Source organism: Balaenoptera borealis (genome assembly GCF_965194805.1).
Source record: "Balaenoptera borealis genome assembly, chromosome: 2".
NCBI classification, from domain to species: Eukaryota; Metazoa; Chordata; class Mammalia; order Artiodactyla; family Balaenopteridae; genus Balaenoptera; species Balaenoptera borealis.
This window is the reverse complement of record NC_138867.1, coordinates 154,797,889-154,815,939: the sequence shown is the minus strand read 5'-3', so window position 1 is coordinate 154,815,939 and position 18,051 is coordinate 154,797,889. Positions and strand designations below refer to the sequence as shown.

Here is an 18,051-nt window from a genome sequence, read left to right as displayed (position 1 = left end):
TAGGGAAACAGAAGACCTGAACAACACTATAGATAACTAGTCCTGGGACTTCCCTGGTGGCGCAGTGGTTAAGAATTGCCTGCCAATGTAGAGGACACGGGTTCAATTCCTGGTCCGGGAAGATGCCACATGCCGCGGAACAACAAAGCCCGTGTGCCACAACTACAGAGCCTGCACTCTAGAGCCTGCGAGCCACAACTACTGAGCCCGCCTGCCACAACTACTGAAGCCCACGTGCCTAGAGCCCATGCTCCACAACAAGAGAAGCCTCCACAATGAGAAGCCGCACATTATTATTTTTTTAAATTTTATTTATTTTTGGCTGCATTTTGGGTCTTTGTTGCTGCATGTGGGCTTTCTCTAGTTGCAGCGGGCAGGGGCTACTCTTCATTGACCTGGAGTATCAAGCACTGAGTACAGTCCTGGCCCTTAATAACACTGCAGTGAAAGTGACTAGTGAAACTAGTTCTAACAGACATATACAGAATACTCCATCCTACAATAGCAGAATATATTCTTCTCAAGTGCACATGAAAGTCTCCAGATAGATGACATGTTAGGCCACAAAACAAGTCTCAATAAATTAAAAAAAGACTGAAATTATACAAAACATCTTTTCCAATCACAAAGGAATGAAGCTAGAAATGAAAAACAGAAAAAAAAAAAAACTGGAAAATTCACAAATACGTGTAAATGGAACAACATACCCTTCAACAACCAGTGGGTCAAATGAGAACTCACAAGCGAGATCAAAAAATATTTTAAGACAAATACAAATGAAAATACAACCTATCAAAACTTATGCATGCAGTGAAAACAGTGATCGCATCAGTGAAGAGTAGCCCTGGAAAGAAATGAGGTCAAAACCCTTCTCAAATATAAACAAGCGGCATTTATAATGTTCCTCCACTATATCACAGAGAAGCATATTCTCAACTGCCCTTTCATGTTGTCATCACAACTACTGCATGAGGTAGTACTATGCCCACTTTACAGAGGAGGAAACTGAGGTTCAGATGGTTTGAGTAGCTTACCCAAGACCCACCCACAGAGTGGTAAATCACAGAGCCAGGACTTCAACCCTGTCCTGTGCCTTGTTCACTCCCTGCATCCACTGCCTCTCCACAGCATCTGATGGCAGGTGTTCAGGTGTTCACCAGACCCTGCTTCAGGCTTCTGTTTGCCACACTCTCTGAGCTGCATTCTCTGCGGGAAAAGGAGGAAACTCGTAGGCTTTTTAGTCCAAAGACCTATACAAATCAGCCCTTTCACCAAGGGACCAACTAGCCTTTGTGAGTATTCATAGGGGTGGAAAGTCTCAATCCTGAGAGATAATAAAGCTCGGGAGTTATGAGCCAGTGTCTCCGGAGTAAGACAAATGTGGCTCCTGAGCCCAGTTCTGCCCTTTGCCAGCTCTGGTCTCAAGCCCAGGGTTGCAGAGTATGATTGTGCAGGCTTTGTCCGGCACAAGGCCACCAAGCCAAAGAGAGCAGTAGAGGCTGGCACCCAAACTCTGATCTGCTTGCCAAGGCCTGGGCCCTACCTAGGCACTGTGTCCACCAGGGGAGGGGTGTATCTTTGTAATTCACACAGAGGCACTGTAGGGGGCCAGCGGCAGCCTGCCTGAGCAGCAACCTCACCTCCCCACGCCTCATTTTCCTCAACTATAGAAAGGAGGAGATGATGGTCCCTACCTTGAAGAGTTCCTTGGAAGCTTGGCTGAGATCAATACACAGAAAAAGTCTTTACTCTGTGTCTGGCCAGAGTAAGTGCTCAATAAAAAGTAGTCACTTTTCTCTTTATTAGCACTATAATACCTTCGAAAGCAATCCATTCAGAGGAACTCCTTCAGAGCTCTTCTTTGTGTCACCTTTAAATCTGCTTCCTTGCAGTTTGCATTCAATGGCACTGTCAGTCAACACTGAATAAAATTAAACCTTTGCCCAAAAACAAACCTTGAGAGGACCCTCAGGGGACTCAGGGTTCTCTTCTCCTGCATAAAGATTCCCCGTTTCTTCATTCCCTCCACACTTGGCCTCATTTCAAATCCTGTCCCCACACAGGCTGCTAGCATTTGGACCCACTCCAGCTTGCTGATGCCCGAATTCTGCAGACTCTCCACTCCCGGATCCCTCCAGCCCCAGAGGTCTGGCTGAGGACATGCCTGCCAAGGAGTTGGGCAGGGCCACAGAGGCAACTGAGGTCTCTAACAGAAGAAAACCATCCATGATATGTGTTTGCCTCTGGAGCACTAGCAAATTAGTTTTGTCCATCAGATATTTAAAGGGTAGGGCAAGACTCTATTTTGTTCCCAGACTATATCCTTCCCATCTTTCCTTAGGAATCTCTTCCTCACCCTCTGCCCAGCTCTGTCAGGTGAGAAGGTGCCAACCCATTGGCTTAAGAAGATATCTTGGACAGACCTTGAAACTTCATGTTCAACATGGAGGTCTGTGTTCATTCCAAAGACTCACATCATATGAAAATGAAAGTAACTGACACTGCCATTTAATTTATATATGTATTTCTGCCTTTGCATGAGGACCTCTGTTCTCAAGGCTCCATTTGGGGAAAAGCAGACATTACTGACAAAGGAAGTGGCTTTGCATACCGGTACCCAATTCTGTTAAGTTTTCTAAATGACTAACAGGAAACTTTGAACCAGAATGCCACTCTTTGCTAAAGTTTGACTGCTTATCTATGAATCTCTCCTGAGTTGTTTCTGACCAGTGTCAGAACAGTTCATCTTCTTCCCCATTCCCTGCAGGCCTAACCACCCTTGAGTTCTGAGTGAGTGATGGAAAGGGCCGGAAAACATGAGGAAGGTATAGGAATAAGGAATAAGTAAAAATCACTGAAATCATACATAGCCTGTCCCACCCTGGCCATGCCCAGATAAACAAGCGGTGAAAGGATTCCCACAGATACCCATTCCAGCTTCCCCTTTCATACGAGGTCTCCGTGCCTTGGAGAATACTGGCACAGCCCAATGAAGGATTTGACCTCTCCTTGTATCAAAATACTACACTCAGGAGCCAAGGTAGCAGCTGGTCACTGATAAGCCTAACCAGACCAAAATACTTATGACCAAAGATCAAGGGGGTGCTTCAAGTACCAGGGCTGTCTGAGGTCACGGAACCCAATGAGGACTCTCATGTTGGAAATCCAAGAGTGTCAAGCCAGTGGGAGCTTTTGAGACAGGTGGGACTTCCAACAACCCTGGAAATCAAATCTACTGATTAGCCACCAACTTTACTTAAACGTATTGAAATGCCCTGCTCATCAGGAGCCCAAATCAAGAGAAATAAGGAAAAAGTAAACATACCATGGCTACAGCATGCAGCTCACAGAAACAAATAGGGTTGGGGTCTCTGTGCTTCGGGCAATGTTAGGAGATCAGTACAGTATTTCACTTGGATTTATACACGAGGAAACTGAGGCAGAGAGAGAATAAACAATTTATTCTAATATCTCTAACTAATAAGAGAGTTATCCAGAAGTCTGGATTCTAACCACTTCATATACTGCTTGACGCCCCACAAATGGTAAACACACGTACTATGTGCCAAGCACATGTTATTTTTCAACAGATATTCATTTGAGCACCTACTGTGTGCCAGATACTGTTCTGAGTATTGGGTAATAGTGATAAATAAGACAGACAAAATTCCTCACATTTTACTTGTACCAGCTCATTTAATCTTCACCGTAACACTCCAAGGTATTCCCCTCCACGTAACATATGAGAAAATTAAAGAGAGATTAAGGAACTTGCCCATGGCCACACAGCTAGAAAGTGGTAGAAAGTGGAGTCAAACACAGACTGGAGTCTAAAGTCCTTATTTCCCTGACTAACCCATTGCTGATGTCACGATTTATTGTGTGTGTGTAAGTATATATGTAGACGTATGTGTGTGTATGTGTGTGTGTGTGTGTGTGTGTGTGTGTGTGTGTGTGTGTATATACACGTATGTACTAGACTTGTCCATTTCCCATCTCCTTCAGCCTCAGCGAGGGTGGAGACTGAGTCTGCCTGTCGGCCACTGAATTCCCAGTGCTGAGAACAGCATCTGGCTCACAGTTGAAGTTCAATCAATATTTACTGAACTTTAATAAATACTTGTTAAACTGAAGGAACACGAACATGAAGGGCAGGTATGTCTCTTCTTCTAAGTTTTTTCTTGCATTTCTTGAGATTACTTGCTGAGATGCTGAGCCAGCTGGGCTGCCAATTTTGAATGCAGCCATCAAGTGCCCTGTGACCCTTCAGGATGGATTCGTACCTCACCAGGGGCCCTGCCACTTGCTGATGTGTTTCAAAACAAAAGCTTCAGCAAACACCAAGTGTTAATAGAGTTTGTACAAGTAGCTACATAAGAGGAACACAAACAATATTGGAGAAAAAGAACATAATTGCCTGAAGCTCACTTCTCTAGTCCCTGAACTGACTTGTTTCTCCCTGGAGTGGATGGTCTCCACTCCAGGGAGAAACAGAACTAGCCGGCAGGTCCACTTTGGATTCAAGAGAAACACATTCGTTGAAATATACAAGCAGTTTGCCTGGAGTCTCTGGGCAAGGTGTTGACAGCCGCAGCACCAAGGCAACATCCTGACATTGCAACAGGGAGGGTGAATGCGATGACCCAGCAGAAGCTTGTGGCAGCGAGGTCAGAGCTCAAACCCGGTGCAAGTCAACAGTGGATGAGGCAGGAGAATCACAGCCAGAGGGAACCAAGGAGGAGGCGGTGTTCCTCCCCTGACCAGGAGAGGACAAGAATTACAACCTCTACGGAACACTTTCTATGTATCAGACACTTCTCCAATGACTTTACCCACAGTCACCTATTTAATCTTGTGGTGGGTACAATTATGGTCAACTCTATTTTACAGATGAGCAAACTGAGGTAGTGTAAGATGAAGTGAACAGCCCAGGGCGACACAGCTAGGAATGTGGCGAGCCAGGAGTTCGCCCCAGGCAGGCTGGCTCCAGAACATACACCCTCAACCATTACACCACACTGCCTCTCACTAGTGGATGTGTATTTAGCACCTGCTCCCTGCCAGGTGCTTTAGGACCCCTAATGGATCCTCCTAAAAACCTTACACGTTGCCATGGGTGAGCCAAGGTGACATTCCCAGCCAACAAGAAGGAAGCTGAGATTCCCATGAGTTCTCTAAAACAGTGATTCTCAACTGGGAACAATTTCGCCCCCAAGGGAATATTTGTCAATGTCTGGACACATTTTTGGTTGTCACAATCCTGGGGGTGGGGGAGGCAGGGATGGGGAGTGGAGGAGCTCCTAGCGTCTAGCTGGTGGAAGTCAGGGACACTGCTAAACGTCCTACAGAGCAAAGGATAGCCCCATAACAAGAACTATCTGGCCCCAAGTGTCGACAGTGTCAAGGCTGATGAGTCCTGCTAAAACATCATGCTGGGATTCACCCTCTCCTTCCCAGTGCTCCCAGTATAGGCACACACGCACAAACACTCATGCACACACTGTCTCACACTCGTCTATGTTCACACACTCACATGCTAGAGTTGGAAGAGAGGCTTTATGATGAAACCAAGGGCTGATTTCTCAGCCCCCAATCTCCAATGCAGGCAGTATCTGGAAGGTTAGAAAGGTGGAGTGAGACAGGTTAGAAAAGTGGAATGAGAGAGGATGGCTCCTGCTCCCCTGGAGCTTTTGGGAAATCTAGTTCAAGAGACAAAACGAACACACAAGAAACAAGAGGCTGCCTTTTTTTTTAAAAAAGGGCTAAGCTGCGGGGCACAGCAGCTGTGCTCTCAGAGAAGAGAGATCAAGAGAGGCCCCATGAAACAACTGAGACTAGAGAGAGAGGAAGGGGCAGAGGGAGGGCAAGGAGAACGGGGGGGAAATCAGCTTGACGGGTGCACAGTCACAGTGAGTCCTAGGGTGAGAACCATGGGGCTTGGTGCGGTGGCCAACTACAGGGGTCCAGGTGTTTGGAGCAGAATTCAAGAACACTCCAATTATTGTTGTGCTCTCTCTTAGGACTTAGCCTGCTGACAGGGAAGCGGGTAAGGGTGAGGAGATGAAGGCAAGATGGGGCAACTCATCTGAATCTTATGAGGCTATCAGAAAGTGTAAAACCTCCAACCTCTCTCCCCTCTCCATTCCCCACCTTCTGCCCACTCATTCATCCACCCACCCATCCATTCACCCACCCACCCATCCATCCAATCAACAACTACTAATTGAGCATCTGGTCTGTGCTAGGCACTCTGTGTGGGAGAAGAAGAAACACAGTATTGCGGTCATGGTGTTTACATTCTATGGAGGAGCCAGGGAATTCTACACAAGGCTACAATGAAATACGATGGGGGTGACAGCAGGAGCCATAGTGACCTGAAGTAAGGGGTGCACCCATCCCCAACCTGAGAAATGGGGACATTAGTACTACTAACAGTGTTCTTTGCTGCCTAAAGCAAAAAGAAGGAGAGGTTACTACTGGCTCATAAGCTTCCTGAGAGCAGAGACTGTGTTTTTCAGCTCTGGGCCCCAGTACTCAGCTCAGGACCATAACTTAGCATGGGTTCATTGAACGTAATTGATTTGAATAGACTATAAAGATAGTTTTCTTAATCTTGGCCACTCCCAGATCTAAGGATTCACACCTTGGGCAGAACGCCTTGGCTGTAGCTATTGTATCTAGTTACTGAGTATATTTTAGCAGGGTTCTTAACTGGCTTCCATCAATGGGCCTTAATGAAACTGTAATGCAAAACTGCACATGTGCATGTTTTTGTAGGAGTGTTTGGATTCCCAAGGGTCTCGCGTTACAATAACGATGATCCTTTCTGCTAGTACCTTCCGTGGTACTAGCAGAAACCTACCATGTTTCTGCTAGTACCACAGAGCCAGATGGAATCAAATTCGACCCCCAACAGAGCTCTACCGTCAGACAATAAGCCATCCAGTGGGGGAGACAACCTGCAGTCACACAACTAAAAGACAAGGTGAAAAATGAAGATTTTGATAAAGCAGAAGACATTTCTTCCAGGGATGAGGTGTAAGAAAACCACTGGAAAGAGGTTGCATTTCAGCAAGAGCTTAAAGCTCTCTGCTCTTCAGTCTCCTCATCTATGAAATGAAGATAAAAGTACCCATCTCGGGCTTCCCTGGTGGCGCAGTGGTTGAGAATCTGCCTGCCGATGCAGGGGACGCGGGTTCGAGCCCTAGTCTGGGAAGATCCCACATGCCGCGGAGCAACTGGGCCCGTGAGCCACAACTACTGAGCCTGCGCGTCTGGAGCCTGTGCTCCGCAACAAGAGAGGCCGCGATAGTGAGAGGCCCGCGCACCGCGATGAAGAGTGTCCCCCACTCGCCGCAACTAGAGAAAGCCCTCGCACAGAAACGAAGACCCAACACAGCCAATAAATAAATAAATAAATAAATTAGTTAATTAATTTAAAAAGTACCCATCTCTCAGGGTGGCCGTGAGGGTTAAACATGGTACCACAAGTGCTTTATAAATGGACTGGACTGAAAAAAGTTGAGGCAATGTTATTATTTATGACAATGTCGACGACAACTTAGATCAGGGGACTAACTAAGGAAGTCCTGCAGGTAGTTCCATTCTCCCAGCTGCGCAGACCAAAACCATGGTGTCAGCCTTAACTACTTTCTTTCTTTCATACCCATGTCCAATCCATGAGGAAAATCCCGTTTGCCCACCTACAGCACACACAGCTAAGCACATCTCACCTCCTCCACTGCTGCATCCTTGGGGGGTCCCCCACCATTTCTTGCCTGGTTATTGTAGTGACTGCCGTACTGCCCTCCCTGCTTCCACCTTTAATTCCCCGCTATCTACTAACCATAAAACTTCTAGAATAATTCTTTTAAAATAAGAGAGAACAGTGGTTGCCAAGGGGGAGGGGGCAGGAGAGGGATGGATTGGGAGTTTGGGGTTAGTAGATGCAAACCATTATGTATAGAACAGATAAACAACAAGGTCCTACTGTATAGCACAGGGAACTTTATTCAATATCCAGGGATAAACCATAATGGAAAAGAATATATATATATGTGTGTGTGTGTGTGTGTGTGTGTGTGTGTGTGTGTGTGTGTGTGTGTGTATAATTGAGTCACTTTGCTGTACAGCAGAAGTTAACACAACATTGTAAATCAACTATACTTCAGTTAAAAACCAAATTAAAAAAAAATAAGACAGAACATTCTGCAATTCTTCTCAAACCCAACAGTGCCCCACCCGCTTCCATTCAGAGTAAAAGCCAAAGTCCTTATAACGTGTACCAGGCACTGCTCAATACAACCTCTCTTCAGAGAACTCATTTCCTACAGTTCTGCCCCTGGGTTACTCTACTCCATTCACAGTGGCCTTCCACACATCAGAGAGGCTTCCTCCTCAGGACATTTGCATTGGCTGTTTATTCTTCCTGGAACACTTCTTCCTGAGACAACTACCTTGTCGCCACCGCCAGTAAGGCAAGCAGCAAAATCCCCCTTCCCGGGCCAATCCTCAGGGTCCAGCTGGCACAAGGTGGGCCCCTTTGCTGCAGCAGTCGTGGGCGCTTGGGACCTGACACTGCTAGCACTTAATCCACCCCAACAAACGCCTGCTCAGCACTGGCTCTGTTCAGACCCTGTGTGGGATGCTGAGGCATCTATGCAAGTCACATGGCCCCCCTAGGTCCCCTTCACCATCCTGGTTTAGGATTGGACCCGAGGCATCATGTGTTGTCAGGGGAACACTGAGTGCCCTGGGGCAATGTCTGGAGAGGGGTCTGGAAAAGGGCCCACATTGTCAGTCACATCCTCCTCTTGCACAGCTTTAAATCAGTGCAGAAGCTGACAGTGTCCTAGTGGGCTCAGAAGGACAAGGGATGGATGACTTTTTCCAAGGAGAACTAAAAACCAAGTAAGACTTAAGATGTTGACAAACTCAGCCTGACTGTTGTTCAACTCACGCTAACTAAAGAAAGTGGAATGAAAGGAGAGCGTGCCTATTAAAGGGAATATTTGTGGTGCCTCCACACAGATTCCTCTGGAGTTGGGTGGCAATAAGCACTAGCATTCACCATTTGCAGAACATATGGTGTAAAACTCAGACTGTGGCACCCATGTGTAATTGAATATTAAAGGCCTGTAAGCTTAAAAAAAAAAAAAAAAAGTCCAAAGGTCCAGAAATTAGCAGAATATTATGGTGACTACACTGTCTGTCTCAAAACATAGCAGCAATATAAGGATGCTGAACTCAGCAGGAAGCAGAGCTTAGCAAACACAGTCTGTCAAGGCTCATTCAAACTCAAACATTATGGTTGGAGGCAAGATGGCCAGTAACTAATGTAGTTCCCATAAACCTAGGGATTAGGACAATCTGCTTCAATGGACTCAAACAGTCAGCCCAGCAGGCACTCCTAAACAATCCCAAGTTGCTGAAGCATCCAAAAGTAGGCAGCCCAGGCACCTAAGAATTGGTGGTAGGAAGGAATGAGACTTCCAATCCATGTGTTTTTGTTGCACCAGACTAATTTCTGGGGACCAGCCCGAAGATACAATTGGCCTCCATAGCCAAGATACACGTACTAAGATCCCTCTAAGCATTTCCTTGGCAAATCTTTTCCCCATTGCTCCTCAGAGGCCTTCTGAGACCATCCTATTTAAGATTCCTTCCCTCCAATACTCTCATTCATGAGACAAACTCATTTATTACAGGAGCACATATCACAATTTGTAGTGATATGCCTACTGATTTTTCCACAAGTTTCTTTTTGTCTTCCCCACTAGACTATAAGCTCCAAAAGGGTAGGAACCATATTGGCCAAATTCTAGTAATCTCACCGTCTAGCACAGTGCCCGGCACATAGGAAACGCCCAATAAATATTTAAGAAATAAATGAAGAATGAATGAGTGAATGAGTGAACAAGTTGGTGAGTAAATGATGGTCTCTCTCTCTCCTCCTTAGCTATTAACTCTGGCAACAAGAGCAGTATAAGTGGTCCCTCTGTAGTAGAGTTCTGCCCTGGGTGTGTTTGGGATGCATGTTTGACTCATGCCTCCTACTCCAAGAATCTGTCCCCATCCACGACTCCTGCAAGCCTCATGACCCCACCCCATAGCCACAGCGTATTCGAAAAGGCAGCACCCTGCTCAGAGTGGGGTCCATTCTTAGCTTGGTGATGACCTCTGACTTGGGGGGCCTTTATTGAAAAGGTGAGTCAGTCCACTCAGATCTTCTCTCTTAGGACTTTGAACAAATAAACACAGAGAGAGGATTCAGAGGGTGCTGGCACTGCAAAGTCATGCCAGGTTGAGGTAGGTGGCATGCTGGGGCCACCACTGTGGTGTTCTCAGAATATGAAAGTTATGAAGGGGAGAAGAGAAAGGAGAACAGAGCTCATAAGTTTAGAGCAGCTGGGAAGCCATGAGAAGACAGGCAGAGTTTTCCAGTCTCCTCAGAACAGGCCTTTCCAGGGGACTGCTGCTCATGTTTCATGGATTTGTTTGATTTCCCTTGATGCTTAAAACACACCACTTCCCTCCTCACATACAGCTACACATCACATACCTTTTAACTGAACCACTTTAAGGGGATTTTGTTCCTTGTAATAAGAGTCTGTGCTGCAAGGGACTCAATCATCCATTGCGCACTCCAAATCTGTCCATCTCAGTATGGACCAGATCTGTCCAGGAAACAGCATCACCTGCATCCCTGGACCAGGGAGAGGTCTCGAACTCATCCGTATTCCCCAATCAAGATGCAAAACAGACCCCTTCTCAACTTTTGCAGAGCCTGTTATGATTTGAATTGTGCCCCACCCCATGAAACAAAAGATATGTTATATTCCTAACTCCCAGCACTTCAGAATGCAGCCTTATTTGGAGATAGTCTTCCCAGAGGTAATAAAGTCCAAATGAGGTCATTAGGGTGGGCCCTCACCCAACATGACTGGTGTTCTTATTAAAACAGAAAATTTGGAAAGAGACACACATACACAGGAAGAACGCCACGTGAAGACAGAGGCAGAGACTGGGGTGATACTTCTACAAAGCCATGGGACACCAAAGACTGCCAACCAGCAAGCCACTCGAAGCTAGGGGAGAGACACGGGACAGATTAGATTGTCCCTCACAGCCCTCCGAAGGAAGCAAGCGATAACTCCCCAGCACCACACATACGCACACAACCATAACTTGAGACGGTCTGCACGGAGAAGAGGCTTCTGAGCATAACTGAAGCCCCTACACAAATCTACCCAGCAGGCCCAGCTTCAGGGTAAGCAAACCTTTCTTCTGCACTCACCCTCTGAGAACCCCTGCCTTGAAGGCTTCTTTTACAATCCCTAAATATCATACCGCAGACCACAGGTCAACTGTCAGGAACCCAGCTGTTGTCCTCCCTACTGCTCCAAATTCACATGTTGAAGCTCCATATTTGGATCAGGCCTGTAAGGGTGTGATTAAATTAAAACGAAGCTGTTAGGGTGGGGCCCTAATCCAACAGGACTTGTGTCCTTCTAAGAAGAGGAGAAGACACAGGGGGTGAGCATGCACAGAGAGAAGACCATATGAGGACAAAGCAAGGAGAAGGCAGTTGTCTGCAGGCCTAGGAGGCCTCAGGAGAAATCAACTTACTAACTAGCACCTTGGACTCGGAACTCCAGCCTCCAGAACCGTGAGAAAATAACTTCTGTTACTTAAGCCACCCGGTCTGTGGTATTTTGTTATGGCTGCCTCAGAAAACTAAAATATCATCCCTAATATCCTATTCCCCTCCTTCCTCAGGAATGCACACTGGATTTTTAGCTGGGTGCATGGCCGCTTAACATTGCAGACTACATTTCCAGGTTCCACTGCAGCTAGGTTCAGTCATGTGATTAGGTTTTAAGCCAACAGGATACAAGAGGAAGTGTCCAGTGGGCCTTCAAGTAAGTGTCCTTAATGAGCAGGGTCATGCCCTTCTTGTTCCTTTCATCCTTCTCGCTGGCTGGAAAGTGGACCTGACAATAGAGGCTTAAGCAGCCAGTTTCGTTCAAAAGGCAGAAGCCTCGTGCCAAGGAAGCCGTGCAGGAGACAGAGAGAGCCACGCTACCACCTCTTCTGGGACCATTTCTGGGCTTTCTACATGAGAGACAAATAAGCTTCTAGCTTGGTTAAGCCACTACTTTGGACATTTTCTGTCACCTGTAGTCATACTTATCCCTAACTGATACTGTTACTTACTCTTTCTACGTCCTCCTTTTCTGTCTTCCATTGTCTCCTCCAAGAATAAAGCTCTGACCAATGACAAGAGTCTCAGGCAGAGAGGATTAAGACAGTAAAAGCCAAAGGGAAATGTTAATTATAAGGGGACTCCTGTGGGATTAACTAATGAGGCAGTCAGCAGACAGGTAAATTGTCACCCATTGCTGTTCCACTCTATGTCTAACCCCTGCCCCCCTCCCAAGTGATTAAATTATCTTCTTACAGGTGACACACCTGCTCAAAAACTCCACTGCTCACAAAATGAAGCCCAAACTTATAAGCTTGGCACTCAAAGCCCTTCACAACCTGACCATAATCTACCTCTCCAACTATTTTTTATTTCTACAAACATCCACTAAAACCAAAGCAGACTATTAATTGACCCAAAAGCCACACCCATTCCAACCTCCTGCCTTTGTCTATGATGTTCCTCCTCCCAGATTCCCTCCTAGTGTTGTGCAAAGGGTCTGGTGTCCGAAGACAACTGAATTTAAGGCCCAGCCCAAGTACTTCCAAGTTATGTGAACTCTGCAACTCTTCATCTGTAAAATGAGAATAATAATACGCTGCCTCACATAGATGTTCTGAAGCCAGACAAAGATACTGCATGAGAATGGGTCTTGTAAACCATGAACTACTACTTATTCTTATAAGGCATGACTGTCCTGAACCTGGCATTAGGGCGTATTACCTGTCTCTCTTGGCTCTGCACCTATTAGGTACACCCCTTGACCTCAGTCGCTAACTTTCATTGACCAGTCTCATTACTAATGCTTTTCATGCATTACCCCGTTCAATCCTCACAATGATCTCATGAGATCCATATTATCATTATTACTCCTACATAAAGTAGGAGTAATGAGGAAAGATGAGGAAACAGGACCAGATTTGAACTCACAGCCCAAGCTTCTAACCTTACCCATATCTCCTCAAGGGCAGAGGCTGTGTCTTCTCTTCATAGCTACACTGTCTTGTCTGTGGAAACTGTTACCCACTTCTACCCAAGGTCCTCTCCGGAACTCTAATGGATCACATTTTAAAGCTCCATCAAGGAAGTAAAAAAGAACCTGGCCAGGGATCTACACGAGGCTCACCCTGGCTGCTCACCAGACAGTAAGATGAGAAAGAAGCCAAGCGGTTCTGGTGATGAAGCTGTCCCCAGAAAAGCCAGCCCCCGAGACAAACAGACACCAGCAGCCCTCGTCAGCTAGGCCAGAGGAAGAGGAAACCAAATGGGAAAGTAAAGCTCAGGTTTTCCTGTGTTAGGCTGGCTGGGACTCTGGAGATGTTCCAAGGACCCCCTAATCCTTACATGGCTCTAGCTCTTCGTTTTCCTCCAAGCCCCCATACTCATTATCTCAGATACTCTTCTAAAAGAACGTCTTGAAAGACAAAAGTATTAATACCTAGACTTACAGTGAGGAAACTAGAGCACAGACCTGCCTGCAAAAATGATAGTGTCAGAACTAGAACCCAGACTCCTTACTCTCAGGCCACGGTTCTTTCTGCTGGGTGACTCCAGTCCCCTGTCTCGTCATAACCTAAGCCTTGCCCTTCCCTTCCATCTACCTGGAGTCTACAGAGGAGGCCTGGAGATTACCTTCCTTACCTCTGACATTCACCTGCAGAGAAAAGGAGATCCTTTGGTAAGTAGACACCTACCAAGTGCTCTATGGCCCCCTAAAGGGTCATATACCTTCTGACTCCCACCCCCAAACAGAATTTTCACAGGTAGGCATGAAAACTCTCAGTTATACCATCAGAAGAATCCCCTGAGCCTAGAGCCTAACAGAGTTCCTAGTCTCTGAGCACACAGGTGGGATTTCCTCTGCAAGGGAGGGTGAAATCCTTACTTCATTCAGTAGCCCCCTCCCATCCTGTGATGTCATGTCCTGAACTAGGCTCCTAAGCAGAGAATAAAGGCTAAAAATAATAATTAATAACATTTAGTGAGGATTTGTATGATTGTCATTCCAGGCACTTTACACGGATTATTATCATTCAGTCCTCCCACAACCCTGGGAAGCAGGTGTTGTTATTACTCCCAATACACAGACAAGGAAACTGAGGCCTGGAGAGAGTAAGTAACTTGTCTAGCTCACAAGGCTGGGAAGCACTGGAAGCTGGAATCCAAGAGCAGGCACCAGAGCCCATGAGCTTCACACCACAGCACAGGGCCTACACAGCAGGAACACACTACAGCCTTTTGACCAGAGGGCGGGACTCTTCCGCCACACTCAACTGCCCCATTAACTGCCCTGGTTACCCTGGACCACCAATACCATCCCTTGTCTGCCACTCAGGCGCCTTTGCTCTTCTGTCCACCCAGCCTCCCTCCACACTGGCTTCAGCACAAACCTCATGTCCCTCCCCTGCTCAGAAGCCCTCTATGGCTCCCCATGGCCTAAATGGAAAAAGTCTCAACTTCTTAGCCTGGCACTCAGAGCCTTCCAAAATGTGGCTCCAACTTACTTTGAGCGTCACCATTCCCTTCAACGTACCCTCCCCTCAAGGCGAAGAGAGCTACAACTCTTCTTTGCTGGATATGCTCTTTTTTCCCTATATAGTCCCTTTGTGTCCAGCTTTCATCTCCTAGACCACATTGGTCCCTCCACCTATAATGGTCTGCTCAATTGATCAGTCCCCATCTTCGCCTGAGCAGTGTTTCAGCCTGGAAGGGCCAGAGTTAGAGAAGCTTTAAAGTTCAAAAGTTACTGAGTCTAGTTCAATATAGGTGGAGAAACAGAGAAACTGAGCCTCCTTCAGCATATGGAATATTATTTGCTCTCTGGATGGGGACCATTCATCTTGAAACACTCCACAGTGCTTGGAGCCTAGTAAGGTGAATGGATAAGTGTTGAGCCCTTCAGGACAGTGTTTCTCCAGCAGTGGCCTTGGGGTTCCCTACATCATTCTCTACTCTTGGCCCTTGGGCCCTCCCACATCTGACCTGTTCAATCCTCATCTCTGAGGGCGGTATCTGGTATCTGCCTGTGTAGCAAGCCACACAGTGGTTTTTAAATTCACACTTGTTTGAAAACCACAGTGAATCTATGGGGATTGCACCACGGGTGCCACTTAGTAGAAAGAGTCCTAGTACCTGAAGCCTCCCTTCCCCCAGCCACCACTTCCGGCCCTGAGCTTGAGGCAGAGGCCTCTGGGAGCTCAGATGGCTGAAGCTGATGAGGCTGGCTTCTTGGATATGCCCCTATAAGCCGGTGGGAGCCTTTCTCCCCAGGGGCCCTCTGGGGCTGAGTGAAGGGTCTGGCCCTCCAGCCCTACGCCCCTAGCTTGCACAGCCCTCTGGATGCTCTGCCAAATAAGGGTCATCTGACCCAGGAGGAACAGGCAGGGGAAGCAAGCAGATGGGTGTCGCTTTGGGCAGCGGGGGAGGGAGGCATGTTGGGCCAGGCCAGGCTCAGCCAAGGGAGAGAATGATTCTCCCTCCAAGAGGCCAAGTCTCCAGATGGGGTGAGGGAGTCCTTGCAATGCCAGGAGCCTGACACAGAGCCAGGCTGCTAAGAGCTCTGCTGGAACCCGTCTAGGAAATGCATTAAGTGTTTGGAGAGAGAGGATAGCCCTGTGGCGGCAGCAGGAGAGGCAGCGGGCTGGGCGTAGCCTGCTGGGCAGGACACCCACCTTCCTCTCCCCCTGCCTCCCTTTTCCTACCCAGCTGGCCCCAGAGCAGGGTGAGGGAGCCGCTGCACCCTCGAAGCTTGAGTCAGTGCTCTGAGCCCACGTCCGCGCCGCTGGCTCCCCAGCCTCTTCCTATGCGGTCCTCCGGCCACCTGCCCTTCTCCCTGCTGAGGACCCCATGCCCACACCTACCCACTCCATGTCGCTCCTTGTCAGTTTTGCGCCAGGGGGCCATGGCTTGGCCGGGGGCGGGGGCTGCAGGCACCTCGCGCCGTCCTGTGGGGAAGCAGCCAGGGGGTGGCTAAGCGTTCTGCCGGGCCCCACTTCCTTCCTCTTTTCAAACTCCCTCTCAGGGCCCGCCCTCCCCTCCCCAGGGTGACCTGCTCCTCCTCCTCCTCCTCCTCCCTCCCTTTGGGCAGGGGCACAGTAGAAGGCTAGGGGTTAGAAAGCCCCCACAAAGCTTAGGGGCCACCTCCAACTTGTCTCCTGCCCAGGCAAGCTGGCAGAGGCCAAGCAGATACCTGGCGTCACCCAGGCCATCGCCACAAGTGCAGGAAGTTCCCTGGTAACTGAGCCTAGTGATTAAACCGAGCTCCGTCCCACCTAGCAGGAGCTTTAGCGTCAGATGTGGGTTCAAATCCAGTCTCTGATGCTTTATAGCTATGCAACTAGGACAAATTACTTCATTTTTCTAAGCTTCAGTGTTTTTCATCTGTAAAATGGGATACTGGTACCTACCTCATATGATTATTGCTAGAAGTAGAGAAGACAAAACATGCAGCAGGTGACATCCAGGAGTTACTGTGAGGACTAGAGGAGATATTATATGCAGTAGTTAACATATGAGTTAAAACATCCACCTGGAGGGGAGGTCATTTGGAGTTTTATCCTTTTGGTGCCACGACCCATTTGAAAATCTCATAAAAGCTCAGGAAACTCTCCTCTGAAAATATACAAGCACAGAATTTATCAACAATGTCGGGAAGTCAAGGGTGCTCTAATAGCCAGCAACAGTGGACCCTGCGAAATGAGTCCTAGAGTAAAGGCTAATGGAGACATTTCTCAGAAAATGCTCTGGGAATAGACCCTATTGAGAAGCAAAAATATCTCTTTGAACCACAGTGATAAGACTGAAAGTCTTCCTGAATTTTCTTTATTCATAACTCTCACAGCCCTTTTCTGATTTGCACTAGAGAGTCAATAAGATAGATTAGGCAATACCACAGCTGACAGGCAGCTATGGCAAACTATTAATTTCACTTTATCTAAAGTTATTTCCTTTTCAGTTGTCAAGCAGCACAAATTGGGTAGTATTTTTTATAGAGAGCAGTTGAATCAGTCAGGATTCCACCAGGGAAACAGAACCAGTAGGACATATACGTGTGTTCATTGACTGATTGATTGATTGATTGCAAGGAATTGGCTTATGTATGTGGAGCTGACTAGGTAAGTCTGAAATGCATACGACGGGCCTCTAGGAAGTGCAGGCTGGAAACTCTCAGGCAGGAGCTGAAGCTGCTGTCCCCATGTAGAATTTCTTCTTTTTTCAAGGAAAGTACAGTCAAGGACTTTTAACTGATTGGATCCCGCCTACTCAGATTGTTGAGGATAATCTCCTTCACTTCACATCAACTGGTTGTAGATGTTAATTACATCTACAAACTACTTCCACAACAACACCTAGATTGGTGTTTGGTTGAATAATTAGGGTCTATAGTCGCACCAAGTTGACTCATAAAACTAACCATCAGAGCAGTATTACAAATTAGACTAAACACCAGAGGTTGGCAAACTTTCTGTAAAAGATCAGATAGTAAATATTGCAGTCTTTGCAGGCCAACAGGCAAAATCAAGGATATTATGTAGTTACTTATGTAACAGACAGAAAACAAGCTTCCACAATTTTTATTGATAAGATTCAAAATCTGACATTAATAATTGAGTATATTCTTTCGTGATACAGGTCTACTAATGAGAAAAATAAATTTGTGGGTTAGATCACATTTCACCCCATTAGAGTTCAAAGTTAGTGTTCTCTCTGATCAAAATTGATGGCAACTATTCATCCGTTAATGGTGATCTGTAATGACATTTTGCATTTCATCTTTGAAAATGGCTTTCCCCACAGGTGGTATGTAGTAAAGAATTAATCTTGCCCCAAAAGTGGCCAGGTATTTG

The 18,051-nt window shown here is 46.9% G+C and overlaps 1 protein-coding gene across 1 annotated transcript in view; it reads right to left on the bottom strand.

Moving 5' to 3' along the window:
- The window catches only part of DOCK2 (dedicator of cytokinesis 2), a 426,319-nt gene extending 410,149 nt beyond the window's left edge, over positions 1-16,170 (bottom strand). Inside the window, exon 1 of the mRNA XM_082378747.1 lies at positions 16,066-16,170. Coding sequence (XP_082234873.1) covers positions 16,066-16,108 — 43 coding nt within the window. The 5' untranslated portion in view covers positions 16,109-16,170. The remainder of the gene's footprint in view (positions 1-16,065) is intronic.
- Between the last annotated feature and the right edge of the window lie 1,881 nt (positions 16,171-18,051).